The sequence below is a fragment of the Crotalus tigris genome, unplaced genomic scaffold, assembly GCF_016545835.1.
Source record: "Crotalus tigris isolate CLP2741 ecotype Arizona unplaced genomic scaffold, ASM1654583v1 scf7180000020324.788712, whole genome shotgun sequence".
Lineage (NCBI taxonomy): Eukaryota > Metazoa > Chordata > Lepidosauria > Squamata > Viperidae > Crotalus > Crotalus tigris.
In genome coordinates this window covers 412009-427266 of record NW_024097964.1, presented here as the reverse complement: position 1 = coordinate 427266, position 15258 = coordinate 412009, and the positions used below count along the sequence as shown (strand labels likewise).

Sequence of the window (15258 nt, the reverse complement as noted above, 5' to 3'; positions counted from 1 at the left end):
CTCGGGGAGAGGAAAACACGCCAGCCAGATATGCTGCTATTATTACCCAAGGGAGGAATAAAGCCAGTGTTGCCACCATTGCAGAATCGATTAAATTTTCTCAGTGAAATGGCAGCAACTCCTGCTCAATTCTCCAATCCACTAAACAGCTGATCAGTGGTACTTCATTATTGCGTTTCCACTGTCCAATTGCTGCTTGGTTGCACAATTCTTGTCAAAAAGGAGAGCTGTGGAAAGGCCTTGCATAGTTGCCTCAGAGGCCCTCTGTGACGTGAGCCACCACCTACTACTCTGATACCACAAAACCTCACTGCCACGATCTCATCCAAAGAGGTTCTAAAAACCTCCACTTTTTACCTAGGACTTTTAAAAATCTGTCTAGTTCAGCGATCCCCAACTTTTTCAGCTCTCCAGACTGGTGGCGGTGGTGGAGTTGGCGGGCGGGGGGGGAGGGGATGGTTTTACAAGCATGTTGCTTGCTCAAATGCAGCTTTGTGCGTTCTCCTGCCACTTGCGCAGCTGAGTTCCAAATGGGCCACAGCCTGGCACCAGGCTGTAGACCAGGTTTCGAGACCCCTGCTATAGCTCTTATTCAGTATATTTATTTCTATAAAACTTAACTCTCCCATACCTAGCACACATCTGGCCTTGGCACAATTGGGAATGGGGAGATTTTGTAATGTATGTGGAGTAGGGGATATGGAGGATGAATGTGCAAAGAAGTGAAAATGGTTATGAGAGTCCTTGTTGAATGAAATTTATGAGTGATATGTAAAATATAATCAAATAAGTTCATTTATTTTACATCAACACTGATAAGAAATATAATGAACAAAAAGCTTTAGGACACTGTGAAAGCAGGACTGGTTTGCAAGAGTAAAGGCAAAAAAGAATATAGTGAATGGTGTTCTTATGAACTGCCTTTATTTTCTTTTTGTTTATTTCTTTTTGCTGCTTTATAACATTGCTTACTCTGAAGAAAATTGCCTGAATACTCTGTACCTATTACTAAGATTTATTGTTTTATCTAACACCAATTAATTTGAAAGTTCTGCTTTTTCTATGTCAGAACTTTGAGATTAGAGTAACTACCATCTGAGCAAATCCTCTTTGGTCTGATTTTGCTGATGTAGAAAGTGTTTTAATAGTTTGCTTTTAAGTTAATGAATGTTTTCTAAAAAAATGTATATCATAAATCCTGTATATAGTATATAAGTCTGATTAAGATTTAATTACAGATACACGGTTCCAAAACAGAAAAAAACCTAAAGTAATTAGTTTATAAGGACCTTTGATCTAAAAAGTCTGATACGAAAGGGCAGATTAATGCTGATTCAGCTTCTTTGCTATTAGGTGGTAGTCTTGCAAAGCTGCTAAGTTTCTTTCTTGACTTTCTAGACTTTCTAGATTTTCTAGAAGGAAGGATAGATGAATAGATATAGATATAGAAAAAAAGTTAAGATTTTCAGGTTTGAAATGATTATCTAAAACAGTGGTTCTCAACCTTTTTAATGCCGCGACCCCCAACCAGTCGTAAGTCAAGGACTACTCAACTGGTCGTAAGTCGAGGACTACTCAACTGGTGCAGCACTGTTTGCAGAATGGGACTTTTGGCGGGCTCAGCAGGGCAGAGGCAGCCTGGACAATTCCTATTGGCTTTTGAAAGCCAATAGAATTAGACTCTATTCAAGAGAGTCTATTCTATTGTCTTTCAAAAGCCAATAGAATAAAAGGGAGTAGCACAGCTAAGGAAAAGGGGGAAAAAATGGCGGACTGCGTTGTTTGGCGACCCCCGTGAAATGGTCGTTCGACCCCAAATGGGGTCCCGACCCACAGGTTGAGAACCACTGATCTAAAACATAGAATAATAAGAGTTGGAAGGGATCTTGGAGGTCTTCTAGTAAAACATCTTGTTCAGCTGTATCACTCTGTACAAATGGCTATCCAATCTCCTCTTGAAAACTTTCAATGATGGAGCATTTACATCTTCTGGAAGTAAGCTGTTCCACTGACTAATCGTTCTCACTGTCAGGAAATTTTCAATTTAGTTCTATGTAGGTTGGATCTCTCTTTAATGATCTTCCACCTGTTACTTCTTGTCCAGCCCTCAGTTACCTTGGAGAATAAACCAACTCCTTCTTCTCTGTCACAGCCTTCAAGTAGTAGTAGACTGCTATCATATCATCCCTAGTTCTTCTCTTTGTAAGAATTGGCACACCTAATTTTCTCAATCGTCATTTATCATATGGCTTTGCCTCCAGACCTTTTATCAGCTTTGTTGCTCTTCTTTGCCCTGTTTCTATAGTCTCTCTATTTTGTATTGTAGTGATCTGAATGGGATACAGTATTCCAAGTGTGGTCTCACCAGTGCAGTATAAAACGGTACTATCACTTCACGTGATCTTTAAACCATCCCTTTTTGGCTTTTTTGGGCAGCAGCAGCAGCACACTGCAGGCTCATACTTAAGTGGTGGTCTACTAGGACACCTAGATCCCTCTCATAGTTGCTACTGTTAAGCAGGTACCATCTACTCTATATCTGTGCATTTCTTTTTTCTTGCCTATGTGTAGGACCCTGATTTTCTCACTATTGAATTCCATATTGTTGGATATGGCCCAGTCTGTTCAGGTCCTTCTAAATCTTGAGTCTTCCATCTAAAGAATTAGCTGTTTTCCCCAGTTTGGTGTCTTCTGCAAATTTGCTGAGTTCCCTGTCTATTCCTTGTCATTTATGAAGATACTAAAGAGCACTGAACCTAAGACAGAACCTTGAGGTACCTACTCTGACTTCTCTCCATGTAGATATATTTCCATTGAGGAATACCCATTGAATGCAGTTGGTCAGCCAGTTGCAAATCCATTTGGTGGTAGTACTTTCTATCTACATCGTTCTATCTTAGAAAGACGTAGGCTGTGGACTATTGTGGATAGGTATTCTGTTATCATTTTCTTACCTACTTTAATTTGCATTCCTATTCTGTCTCCTATGGTGCTGCTTTTGATAGGCTGAACTATTTTTTCCTTTTGTATGAAGACAGATGCAAAGAATGAATTAAGCAGTTCTGCTTTCTCCCTGCTATCAATCACCTTATTGCCATCTAGAAGATTCTGTAAACCACATGAAACTTTTTTTTAGTCATTGTGGAAGACAGGTTTAAGAAACCAAGACATATATGCAGGAGAAAGGATGATGTGTGAAAACTGGAATATAATGTACTGTGTGTTCAAGGCCATTTATTTCAATAAATGGATGATTAAAGTTGTGATGTTTATGTTAATGGATTGTATTTTCATTTTAGCTTTTTAATATAATGGGTTACTTTAAAATGCGAATAAAATACTTATCAAATAAATAAAGACTTGTTTGTGATTTATGAATTTTTTATTTTGTAAGACTGCTTTTTTCCCTCTCTGTAATTGCTAAAATAGAAATTTATTAGGCTAAGACTTGACCAAACTAATTTCTTAGTTGGCATTCGGGTTTCAGTTACCCTGTTACCTGTTCTTAACTAGTAGGATAAAATTAATTAATCTCTTCCTTCTTTTTACAATCCTACTTTTAAATTGAAAATGTTCATATTTATTAATAAGCATTTTTCTTCACTACATCTTCAGCTTGTTCCTCCTTTTAAACCTCAAGTGACATCTGAGACGGACACCAGATACTTTGATGAAGAGTTTACTGCTCAAACTATTACAATAACACCACCTGAAAAATGTAAGTATCTCATTATTAAGGAAGGTAGGAGTGGGGGAATTCACATTTCATTTATTTGATTATGAAGAATCTAAGACATAATCTTAGATTATGAAGCTATTATAGCAAATAATAGCTATAATACTAATTTGGGAATGTTAGCACCCAGCGAATACACCAGTCATTGCGGAGGGTCCTGGGTAGAGATGGGAAGGCCTGGAAAAAAACTGGAAAAATTGGGGGGGGAGGGGAGAAACAGCTCCCCCCATTTTTTTCCAAACACTTTTGAGAAAAAATAAAATAAAAAAAACCCTGTTCCCCCCCCCCCCTTCCCAATTTTTCTGTTTTTCCCCCAGGCCTTCCCATATCTATCCCTGGAAGGCAGAAAGGTCTGCCAGCAAGAAGAGAAGAAGGTTGATAGTTCATTCAATTTCCCCCTTTTTCTCCTCCCCTTTTTGGCACCCTATTCTTCCCAAATTCTTTTTGGTAGATGTCTTCAATAGTGGAGGTCTGTGTTACTCACATTCATCCAAATCGACAGGACAGAGCTGTTATGAGATATAAAAGACTGCAGAGACAGGAGGGGAAGAATAAGGAGTTATTGGCTAGCTTTTATTTCTATATATATTGAGTATACTGTATCTGAAGCTATCTAAGAGATGTTATAGTAGGAAATTTTCAGTGATGATTTTTTAAAACATATTTATGTACTCTGATGTACTCTAATTTCGAAAGATAAAGCCCCTGTGATTAATACAAGATGGGTTGGATGAGTTTAAGAGTTCGAGATTAACCTACTGCACTGGGAGACTGTTTAATCTATTTCTTCACCCTACTGAATATCGAGCATCCTTCTTTTGTAAACCTACTACAAAAGAATTCTGAAGACTTGTTACATTTATATTTTGCACCAGGCCTAATAATTAATCCTATTTTGTTTAGTCCATTCTGCTTCTCGTTTTAATAAACATTTGCAAAAATAGTCTTCAGTTTTACATATCTCTACAAAAGATCATAGTAAACAAACACAAAAATAATTTCATGCTTAAAAATTTCTTGTTTAATAATTGGCAACTTGAAGTATAAAATGTATATTAAAATCTACCAACAATAAAATTTGAAAGGCAAAATGTGAATTTTTTTTCACATACCTTCATTGAACTAGTCTAAAAATGCATTTAAGACAGTATCATTCTAATAATAAAATATGTGCAAATATATGTCAATATAGAGGAACATATTAGTCGTTTTTTATGAGGCTACCTTTAATCTTCAATTCCACAGATGATGAAGATGGCATGGACTGCATGGACAATGAGAGACGACCACATTTCCCTCAGTTTTCTTATTCTGCAAGTGGACGGGAATAACTTCCTGTTTTGTATTCTTGCTATAGAGACATACTCAATTTATCACTGAAAATGATTCCTGAACATCACCACCAGTCCTTGTTATTATTTAGGAGAGCGGAGCACTTTCAGAAATCATTCCTAATTGATCGAGTTCCTTTTTTGATTAATTAGCCTATTTGATTTATCTGCATGAGGTGTTACATTGGTCTAAGTTGACCTGCGGTTACTGCTGTCTCAACATGAAAGTCATAGCAAAAAGTATTCCCCAAATATTATATTAGATGGCAAATTCTCAGTTGCATGATTTGTGCACAATGAGCTTTCATTCTCTTACCTTCTCAGAGCAGAGGTTAAAGGGCATGCTGGTCTGTGATACAGTACTTGCTCCCTTCTAAAAGGCAGATAAAAATTCTAAAACGTGATTAATTAGGATGTTTTTTCAAGCTGATTGGAGCTTGACAGAACTAGAAACTTATATAAATTATTTTTTAACTGTTGGATACTATCCAAGAAGCAAAAAGTCTGGGATCACCTACTTTCCCCATGTAGACTTCCAGATTCATGTGCAATTATGGAGAATGGGACATTTAAATGGAAGAAATTATAACATAAAAGCAGCAAGTGAAGTTGTTTCAACCTCTTATGATTTGTGTCTTGTGCTTTCCTTTTTCTTTGTTGATATTCATCATCCCTGGAGGCTGAAGAATTTAGACAAGCTTAACAACATTGCTTTTCACCAAAATTTGTATATCAAGGTAAACGTTTGTTTACCTTTTGTTTTTTGAGTTTATGAACTAGTTTTTTTTTCAGATGTTTTAATTGAATATTTTGTTACACTTCAGTAGTATTTATTTTTAGTGACAATGATTGTATGTGTCATGTTTGCAATGCTGCTACATCCTAGAAGAGGCTTGCAATTTATTTTATAATGTACGGAAGAACTGTACAAGCTGAACAAAAGAATGCACTTTTTTCTATGTGAAAATATTAACAAAATTCTGAAAGTGTACCTTGAACTTAGAATTTGGTTTTTATAGTTAAACTATTTCATTATGGTCAAGGAAAAAAATCCCAACCCATGTATCCCAATCGTTTGCACAGTCTTTACTGAAGTTGAATGTTGTATAAAAGTTGGATAACCCTTGAAAATTTTTAAGTTACCAAGGCCACAATGATTACAAGAAATGCATTGTAAAGTTTTGAACATTTAGTTAGATTGATAGGAGTATCTGTTTTAAAATACCGTATTAGTTTTAGCCATGACAGATGCAACATTTTTAGTAAACCTAATTCTCAAAATATTTATTAAATAGGATGTTTGAATATTTATTTTTCCATTTAAAAGATTTTAAAAAATAAACATGTGACAAAAGGCAATTTATTACATGGCCTTTGGTGACAGGAGTTGAGATTTTCTAAAGGAGCTGGTAAGTGTAATAGCGCATGCCAGATTAGCCCTGAAGGATGATTTGTGGGATTATAACTGACAATTCTTGACTTCATTCTTTGTAACTCCTATAATCTTTTAAGCTCTTATATGACTTTCCTAAGTCTTATGAAAGCTGTCTTCATGACTTTAAAAAATATTTACATGCAATTGTATCCATCTCTTGATGCAGAAAATGTACATACTTTGAAGTATCACTGCAGGCAGTGGAACATGCTAGGGTTATCAAGAGGCATGTGGGCATTTTATTGAGGCAGCTAGGATCTATGCTTTAAAGAAATAAGGTAGATATCATTGTACTTCTACACTATATAGGTCAGAAATACTGTGTACCTCTTGTGTGGAAGGATTATAGAATAAGGCAACATCTGCATTATTAAAAATCGTGAAGCAGTAAGGAACTGTCAGAAAGAATGGCTAAGAGAAATTTAGTTTTTGATCAGTGTCATAGTACTACTATTAAATACGAGTACCCTGTTTCTTTAATAATAGTAGAAATATTCTCAGTTCAGCAGTTCTAATATGCAAAAAATTTCTTTGATGTTCAGATGGAGAAGGTGGTTAATTAGCACCTCTTCTCTCCTTTTGGCATGGATAAATAAGAGAAGTCAGGAGTCTCATACTCCTAGTGTCACCATTGATTTCCTACCTGAAATATGCCAGCCTAAGCTAATAAAAAAGCCTGACATATATAATATATATTTCTTCTCCTGTGCAGCCCTTCTATATAAGTCTGCACATGGATCAGTCTTGCTGGATTGGAACAGGCATGCCCTTCCACAGTTCAAGACATTTATTGATTTAGACTGGTGTGTGCCTGGTCCATTTTAGTTTGTTCCTAATTATGTTATACATAATCATTAAGCAGATATAGTTCAGTACTAAAATATATAGATCCTCAGTTTAACAGACTGTTTAGGGGAAAGGAGTATTCATTAAATTTGAATGTCTGTTAAACACTCAGGTTGCCCTCCGCCTCCCACCATCCTTGCTTTCCCCCCCTTCCTAGTGATGAACTACAGGAAAAACAACTTTCAAATACAGCCCTTCAAGGGAGGTAGCACCAGTCTTTGGGAGGTTTGGTAACACTTTTTCTCTCTAGCTCCTGTCACCAAGGAAGCAGTGGGCAGAGCTGCAAGTGAGGGAAGGGGAAGGAGTTCCTTCTCACAACACCTCCCCAGCCTTTTTTCCTCAGCTCAGCCCCACTCCTCCTCCTCCCATTGCCTGCCAGGTTTTCTCAGTCCCTCCCTCCTAGTAGGAACTTCACCATTGAATATGTAGAATATAGACCCATCACCCGCCTGATCATACTTGCATTTTCTGTCTCTCAAAAATTAAACAGGAAGCATATCCATTTTTGAGGGTTTAACAGCAACTGCTGTCCAGACCATTCCCCGAACAAGGGAGAAACTGTTTATTTTGGGATATTGCCCACGTGGAAATTTTGTTCATTGTATCCAAAGTCCATTAGTCCTGCACTATTTGTGGTGGTCAATGGTAAAATATTTTTTTAAACATTCTATTAATCAGTCAATATGGAGGAATAACATTCCACGCAATCTCATTTTTACATTATACAAATATTATATTTTACATTCTAAATCATTAATACTACTTTTGTGATGACTTGATTTTTTTTTAGTCATAATCCTATCTGATTATAATTGTTTCTACACATTGCTTTCAGAGTTTTGATGTGTCGGCCAGGAAACTTAATGTTGTAAAATGATAGAGATTAAGAAAAAAAATATGAAATGTTGAAATACATAAAATAGAATTTATGTGATCTTTTTCTTTGGTTTTGTATAAGAGATATTTTACCTTGTATAATTAGTCCCAAATCCTAGATTAGTAATATTTGCTTACTAATATGTTATCAAAAACGACATAGACCAGTTATGCTAATATGCAAGAAAATATAAAAGCAAATACTCCCCAGTCGAGTTATGCTGTCTACTCAACATAAAATAATTGATGAGTAGCTGTGTATAAAATGAGGCCAATGTGTACTCTTTTTCTTATTTTATAGGCCAAGCTGCCTCATTTAGGACACTCGTTCCACCAATATTAGGTGAGTGAGGCTTGATTCAGTTTTCCCGCCCTCTCACTACACCCACTTTTTAACAGAGTTTTAAGTTTTTAATAAGGCTTCCATGTCTCACCCTTTCTCAATATATAATATGGATAGATGAGAGTGGTATTTATAAATATTAACTCTCTTTTGAATCCCTCCTGCCATTCAATCTAGTTTGCTAGTTCAGAAGAAATTAGCTTTTGTCCAAAGGAATCAAAAATATATTCTATCATCTCACTGTAAAGTCATGTTACTTGAAACGTTTGAATGATCCCATTTCTACTGCAGGGTGCACACACTGGGCTTCAGAAGAGAATATTTCAGCATGACTGTAGTATTGATCAGGGAACACATTGCATTTTGTGCGACACTGATGGGATCAGGCCATTACTTCACAATCATTTGTATTCAATAGTGAATGGGCTCTACCATTCTGAAGTATTCATTGCTTACATCATAGATTACTTTTTAGATCATTACTATAAATGAATACTTTGATAACACACTTTTGCTGTTTGCTTTTTTTTGAAAAATACACCACTGAAGTAATAGAAGTATCATAGGGTTAGTCTTCAAGTTCTAGATGATCTTCTGAACATTTATGAGATCAATAATATCTTTAATCTTTCCTTGGGTCTTCAGACAATGGCAGTGCTATTAAATACACAATAAAACTTTTCTGAGAAAAGTTAGACCAACTTTCAATTTTGCTATTTGCTATTTTGCTGAAAAGGAACTTATAATTTGAGGAATATGTGATCAGCTGATCAAAAAAACAGCTTTTGGCACTAGATAGCAACACTAAAACCATGTGTCTTATGAACAAAATCCAAAATATAGTGATATATCTCTTTTATATTGGAAGTGATTATAAAGTAATTGATGAAATTAATTTATTTTACCTGCAGCTTCAAAGAGCAATGAACAATACAAGCAGTGCTTGGTATTGCATTATTTTTGCAGACATAACTCTACACTTTTTCATTGTGATATCAGATATCTTTTCCTGGAATCAGTGGGCTTGCACCAAACAAGTTCAGTACCATGTAGTTTCTGTATTATATATTTCATACAAAGGACATCATGAGTCTGTTACTTCCCCAGTAGTCTTAACAGATCAGGATCTCAAAGAGAATTTGTACTTTTACAGCATTTTGCTGGGAGCAGTATGCTAACCTCTAGCCTTGAAGCAGGAAACAATATTAAACGAAGTTATATGAAATGAACCAGATTACCCTCTGCTGTTTTAACTCTTTAATTCCTCTATATTGTGTCATTGAGGGAAAGAGATTAATAGGTGACCATATAAATAGCATAAATACATTTTGATTTATATCTTTTCTTTCCTTCAGGAGTTCAAAGTAACATATATATAAGGAGTCTCTCTTCGTATAATCCTATGAGATAGATTAGCTGAGAGAGTGTGACTAGTAATGATGGCCATTGTCAGAAAGGACTGACAATTAGGTGGGCAGAAAGAAAAGGCATCCTCTTTTTGCACATAAAAGACAGTATTATAGAAAGCCTTATCATCATTTTCTCCAAATCGAATAGCATCTGTCTTTAAATCACAGATTTGCCACAGAATTGCAAATGAATCCATATTATAAAGAACAGAACTTTTGCCATTTTGTATAGAGAAAATATTTAAAAGTCAATATTTAAATTGCCTCTGAATTTATATATTATTAATATTGGGGCTGACATCTGCTAGTGAACTAACATTCCTATCTTCCTTCCCTAAAGCTTTCTCAAAGCTGGAATGTAGCAAATGCATGCCTGCTCATCTGATGTTGGATGCAGCCCACTATAACTCATTCTGATAAGTAGGGGGGGGGAGAGAAATCCTCCAAAGCTGGCACCTATTTTATATCAGTTGCCTGCATTTAGTGTGTTGTCCTCAGACCAAGTCAGCACTAGAAACTTCATACCTTTGCTTTCTTGTGCTAAGGACAGGATGATGGAAATTGGAAGGCCAAAATACTCGAAGCTTACCAGATTGGCTAAATTTGTCACAGGTCTATATAATTTGGTTTGGTTTAAAGGCAATTGGGATTTGAATTCATGTTCCTATATGAAATGATCCTTCAGAATGTGGCAGCTAGTCTTCCCACATAATACATCAGTATTTATTTATTTTTTTAAAAAAAAAATAGAACTAACACTATGCCCACAATGCATTTGTAGCTTTTCTACTGTCTTGCAGCTTTTTCTGAATTTTGCTACCCTGACACAAGAGCTTTCAAGAAATTGTATTTTCAGTCTTATTGGGTCCAGCTTATACTTGCTTCCAGGACATGATGTCCTCTTACACTGCAGCTGTCTTGAGGACATCATAGATTTGGGTTTATATCTAGGTAATTTTTGCACACAGCTTGGCTTCCCATCATAATTCTTCCAATACATTTTGCTCATTGCAGAGTATTTTATACTTGTTTATTTTTATTTTTTTTAATGAGGGAAAGTGTCACTTCTTGAAGCTGGCAGTTCTTGCACAGGTCATTTTCTTCTGCTAGAGTGAAAAATGTAAGCTTTCCTTAATAAATGCAGGGTCTCTATATTACACCTCATGTACAATTTTGCTTCTACTGTTTGTACTGTCTACAGTAGAATTTCCTTATCTTGATCCTGGTAGTGCATTTATAGATAAGCATGAAATGTAAAATATTTATTTAAATAAAAACTCTAAATTGATAATTCAATTATCTTCCCTTAGCTTTAGAGTTTGTGAAATTTCTTGACCCTGCTAGTTTTTTCAGAAAATCCCTGACAGATCTAATTGTATAGTTAAGGATATTAAGCAGACAAGACTAAGTCCAAGAAACCATTGTATTTGTACTTAGTTGTACTTAGGCTATTTCCTTTAGCATATGATCCATAAGGATCTAAAATAACTACAGGTTTGGTTTTTTTTTTTACTTTTATACACTACTTATCTTTACTGTGTTTACACTTACATATAGGGACACTCATTTGTGTATTTATTTATGCGCACAGTATAAATAAAGCACAATGTCAATCTGTTATGCCTATGTTGTTTCTTTGAAATGCATACGCATATTAAAATTACAATTTTTTTCCACTTTGTTTTAGGATAAAAGCAATTGCATACCCTGTTGAAATGACTGACATACATAATTTTAAATTACAGCAGATAAAACTGAAGTGGTAGACTTTCTAAAGTATAAATCTGAACATACATTTTATACAGACTACAGTTTTAAGAGGCTGGTGCTTTCTTGTGACTGTGTGTGCATCGCCTCATTGTCCATCTGATGGTGTATGTCAGTCTTCATATAAATTATCAAGAAACTGCTCTGTTCTCCCATATGGAAATGTCTCCTTTTAGATAATTCTGTAACTAAGAACATTTATTAAATTCTAATTATATATAAGACACCCATTGTTTAAAGACACTATCTAAAAAATATGGGAAAGGAATGAAGAAGCCAGAAGGAAACCAGATACAGAATTTGTAATTTATATACAGCAATTGTAAGAAAAGCATGCTGGAGGACACATTTAAGAAAAACATTTTTATTTTTAACTGAAATTAACAGAGCATAGCATTCATTATGGAAATGAATTCCATGTATAAAAGAATACAAGTTAAATAGGAAAGATTTTGGAATGAATAATAAAAATTATGAATGGAAACTTATAGAAATGGCAAAAGTATTAAAGTCAGTCTTAAGAACATAAAAAGGCAGTTCAAGAATATGTTGGATGCTTGTTTCAATAACTGATGAGAAATTATGCATTCTGGTACTGATTCTGCTTTTGCAAAATCATGAGTAATAATTACCAGTTTGTCTCAAACATCAGTAGCTTGGAAAATCACAGATTCCAGTAATAGCATCCCTACACTCATTTCTGTTACTTGTTCATGCCTAACTCAAAATTATGGAATTAAGGTATCATCTGTGAACATTAGAGTACATTCCATGTAAAGTAAATATGTTGCGTAATTAATTTATATTAATTTACCTAAAAATTAGAATGCTCAGTGTAAAACAATTCCAAAATTTGTAAGAAATAAGTTTGCCAAATTTGTAACATTAAGAATACAATCCTAAAAACTGCAAGTAAGCATTTCGAGAGCCATAGGATTTTAGATTTCCCTGTGACTTCAGAAACTGAGTTCTTGAGGCCCTATCAGGCAGTCTTCAGAAATCAAAACTGACTTGAAGGCAATCAATCATTTAATAAATCTCCAAGATCTAGAAATGGAAAGCTTTTTTAAAAAGGAGAGATTTCAGAAAAAATGCTTAGTTCTACATGGTTCCCTACTGCTTGCTGCTTTCAATAAGCATTAAAAATAAATAAGGAAAGGAATAAATATTTGTTCACTTTTCTTTACTTCAACCTTGTCAAATTGAAGCCACCACAAACTGAGACAATGACCAACAAAACCACAGTATCATTTTTGTCAAATTGACTACCACACTTCTTTATGAGCAAAAGATTGAATGCCTTCAAAAATACTTTCTCTATATAATGTATATTGTTTTGCTTTCATGGAATTTCAAGTGCCATGGGTTAATCTTTGGGGAGTTCTCTCAGAAATGGTATATTGTCTCCTGCTTGATGATCTATAAGGTCCCTTCCAATTCTGTTATTCTGTTATTATTCTGTTATTATTATCCCATCTAACACCAGCCAGTTCTATTGTTGCAAGGTTGTTTCATCATGGATCTTCAGAACTTAGCTGTTTCTGTTACAGAAAGAATAACAGACAGCTACCCCACTCTTCTGTAAAGTTATCCAAAAAGGCATACAATTTAATTATATAATCGGCAAGAACTAGAAATACAGCACTGAAATATGGTAGTAGACAGTATAAAAAAAGTAGCTGCAAGTATTTTAACTGGGATAAACTGTTTTAGAAACTGAAACTGGTAGCAATAAAATAATTGTTGCATGTTAAAGTGGAAAAATAATCTATTTCTGAGGAAGAGTTAAAAATTATGGCACCACCCACAGAAAAGGTCTATCTCTAGTGATTATTTCTGAATTGTTTGGGGACAAGTTCCCAAACAATGATCACACTTTTCAGCCAGGCACTTATAACAATATGTGGCCCTTAGAATTTGGTCCTTAAAAATACCCTGTTTTCAAGCAGTGCTGTTTTTATGGATCACAATTATCGGAAACAAATATCCAAGATAGCTCTGTACCTGAAATGAATTAGACTTCGTATCTACATTGCTGAAGTGATCAGGTGCCCAATTAGAAGACAAAACATTCTCAAATGAAATAAATGGTGAATTGAAAAACCAGAAGAGTGCAGGTTTCCAGGGACCCACAGTGGCCAGAAGTCAGATCAGATTTAAGGCAATTTGGAAATGCAAAAACAAGTAAAAAAATAGCATATGAGAGTTCAAGTAGCAATGAATCAATGCCTAGAGATTCAACAATAAGTTTATATGTTCATTTACTTAATACGTACTTAAGTATATTTTCCATCAGTTTCACATATGAACTGTCTTATTTAAATTGACATAAAGAAATACACTATGTGAATTCTGTTTGTAATCATTTACAAGTGATAGCTCATTTATACCTGTAAGTAATCACCTAAGTTTATCAAGAATGAATCAGCATGTGTGAACAAATATTTGCCAGGGATGCTCGAGAAGCAGATTAGCAAAACTCAGAATATTTAACAGTGGAATGCTTAAGAGAACCAAAGGAATAAAAGAATGTGTACTTGGTAAAGAAAGAAATGGAAGTAATGGAAAATAAAAATATGTGCAGAAATGTCTAGTTCTGTCTAAATATATGTACAGTAGGATCTTAAAATGTTTGAAAGACTAGTAAGAGCTAGGAAAAATATTACTACTGGTTGGAAGATAGTGTTTTCCGAGTTTGGAGAATGAATGCAAGATTAGGTGAGGTGGGAACAAATTCTTGAGGAACACAGAATGGTAAAAAAATAGGAGGAAAAACAGGGTTATGCATGTGCTGAACCTTCCCACTGAAATCAATGGGATCACAAACCTTAACTTTGTCTGGACTGTGCCTTAGTTATATGTAATCATTTCTCAGTTAAGTCAATATTTATTATACCATGAAAACATTTTATGATCAGAGATATGTAACTATTCCATTTAAAACACATAAATTAAGATTCCATGCTAGAATTTGAGTTATTGCTCCAGGAAATTCTAATAATTGCATAGCTATTTGCTAGTCATTTTTAGTTATAAAATGACATAATGTTACACTTCTGTTTACTTCTGTCAAGCATGTACACATTTATTTATTTGGGTTTTTTAAATCTACCCTACTGCTGAAAATTCAGGGTGGATAATATTAAAAAACATTTTATTCATGTATTTAATAAATATTTATTACATATTTATAAGGGTGAAATGAAATTATTGCTATTTTAATGAATATTCAAAGCAAATGTGTTATTGGTCCTTCTTAGTTTTCAAACATCCCTTAAAACACTGTGTATGAAGAGTTTAAATAACACTGCCTTGGACACGTCAGTATTTATAATTTTTAATGATAACTAAAACTTTGCTTTCATTTTTCAAATAGTCAATTATTATTTGATTTCCAAGAACTTTCATTTTATTATTTGGTACAAATTCTGCATTGAAACAATACTGTGCAGTCCTGAGATCTATTTTGCAACTGAATGTCACATTTCACAAATACAGTTCTTGTAGTATTTATT

At 34.6% G+C, this 15258-nt stretch overlaps 1 protein-coding gene across 8 annotated transcripts in view; it reads left to right on the top strand.

The window, feature by feature from the left end:
- Positions 1–15258, top strand: part of AKT3 (AKT serine/threonine kinase 3) — a 174499-nt gene that overhangs the window by 156812 nt on the left and 2429 nt on the right. For 6 of the 8 annotated variants that reach the window (XR_005559546.1, XM_039366470.1, XM_039366469.1 and 3 more), the window contains 2 exons: positions 3616–3718; positions 4982–14934. Coding sequence is in view for 5 of the 8 variants with exons in the window: in XM_039366470.1 (XP_039222404.1) it covers positions 3616–3718; positions 4982–5067 (189 nt within the window). In the remaining 3 variants the exon portion in view is untranslated. Of the gene's footprint in view, positions 1–3615; positions 3719–4981; positions 14935–15258 lie in introns of those variants that run through there. The other 2 variants (XR_005559545.1, XR_005559544.1) reach the window with 2 other exon arrangements.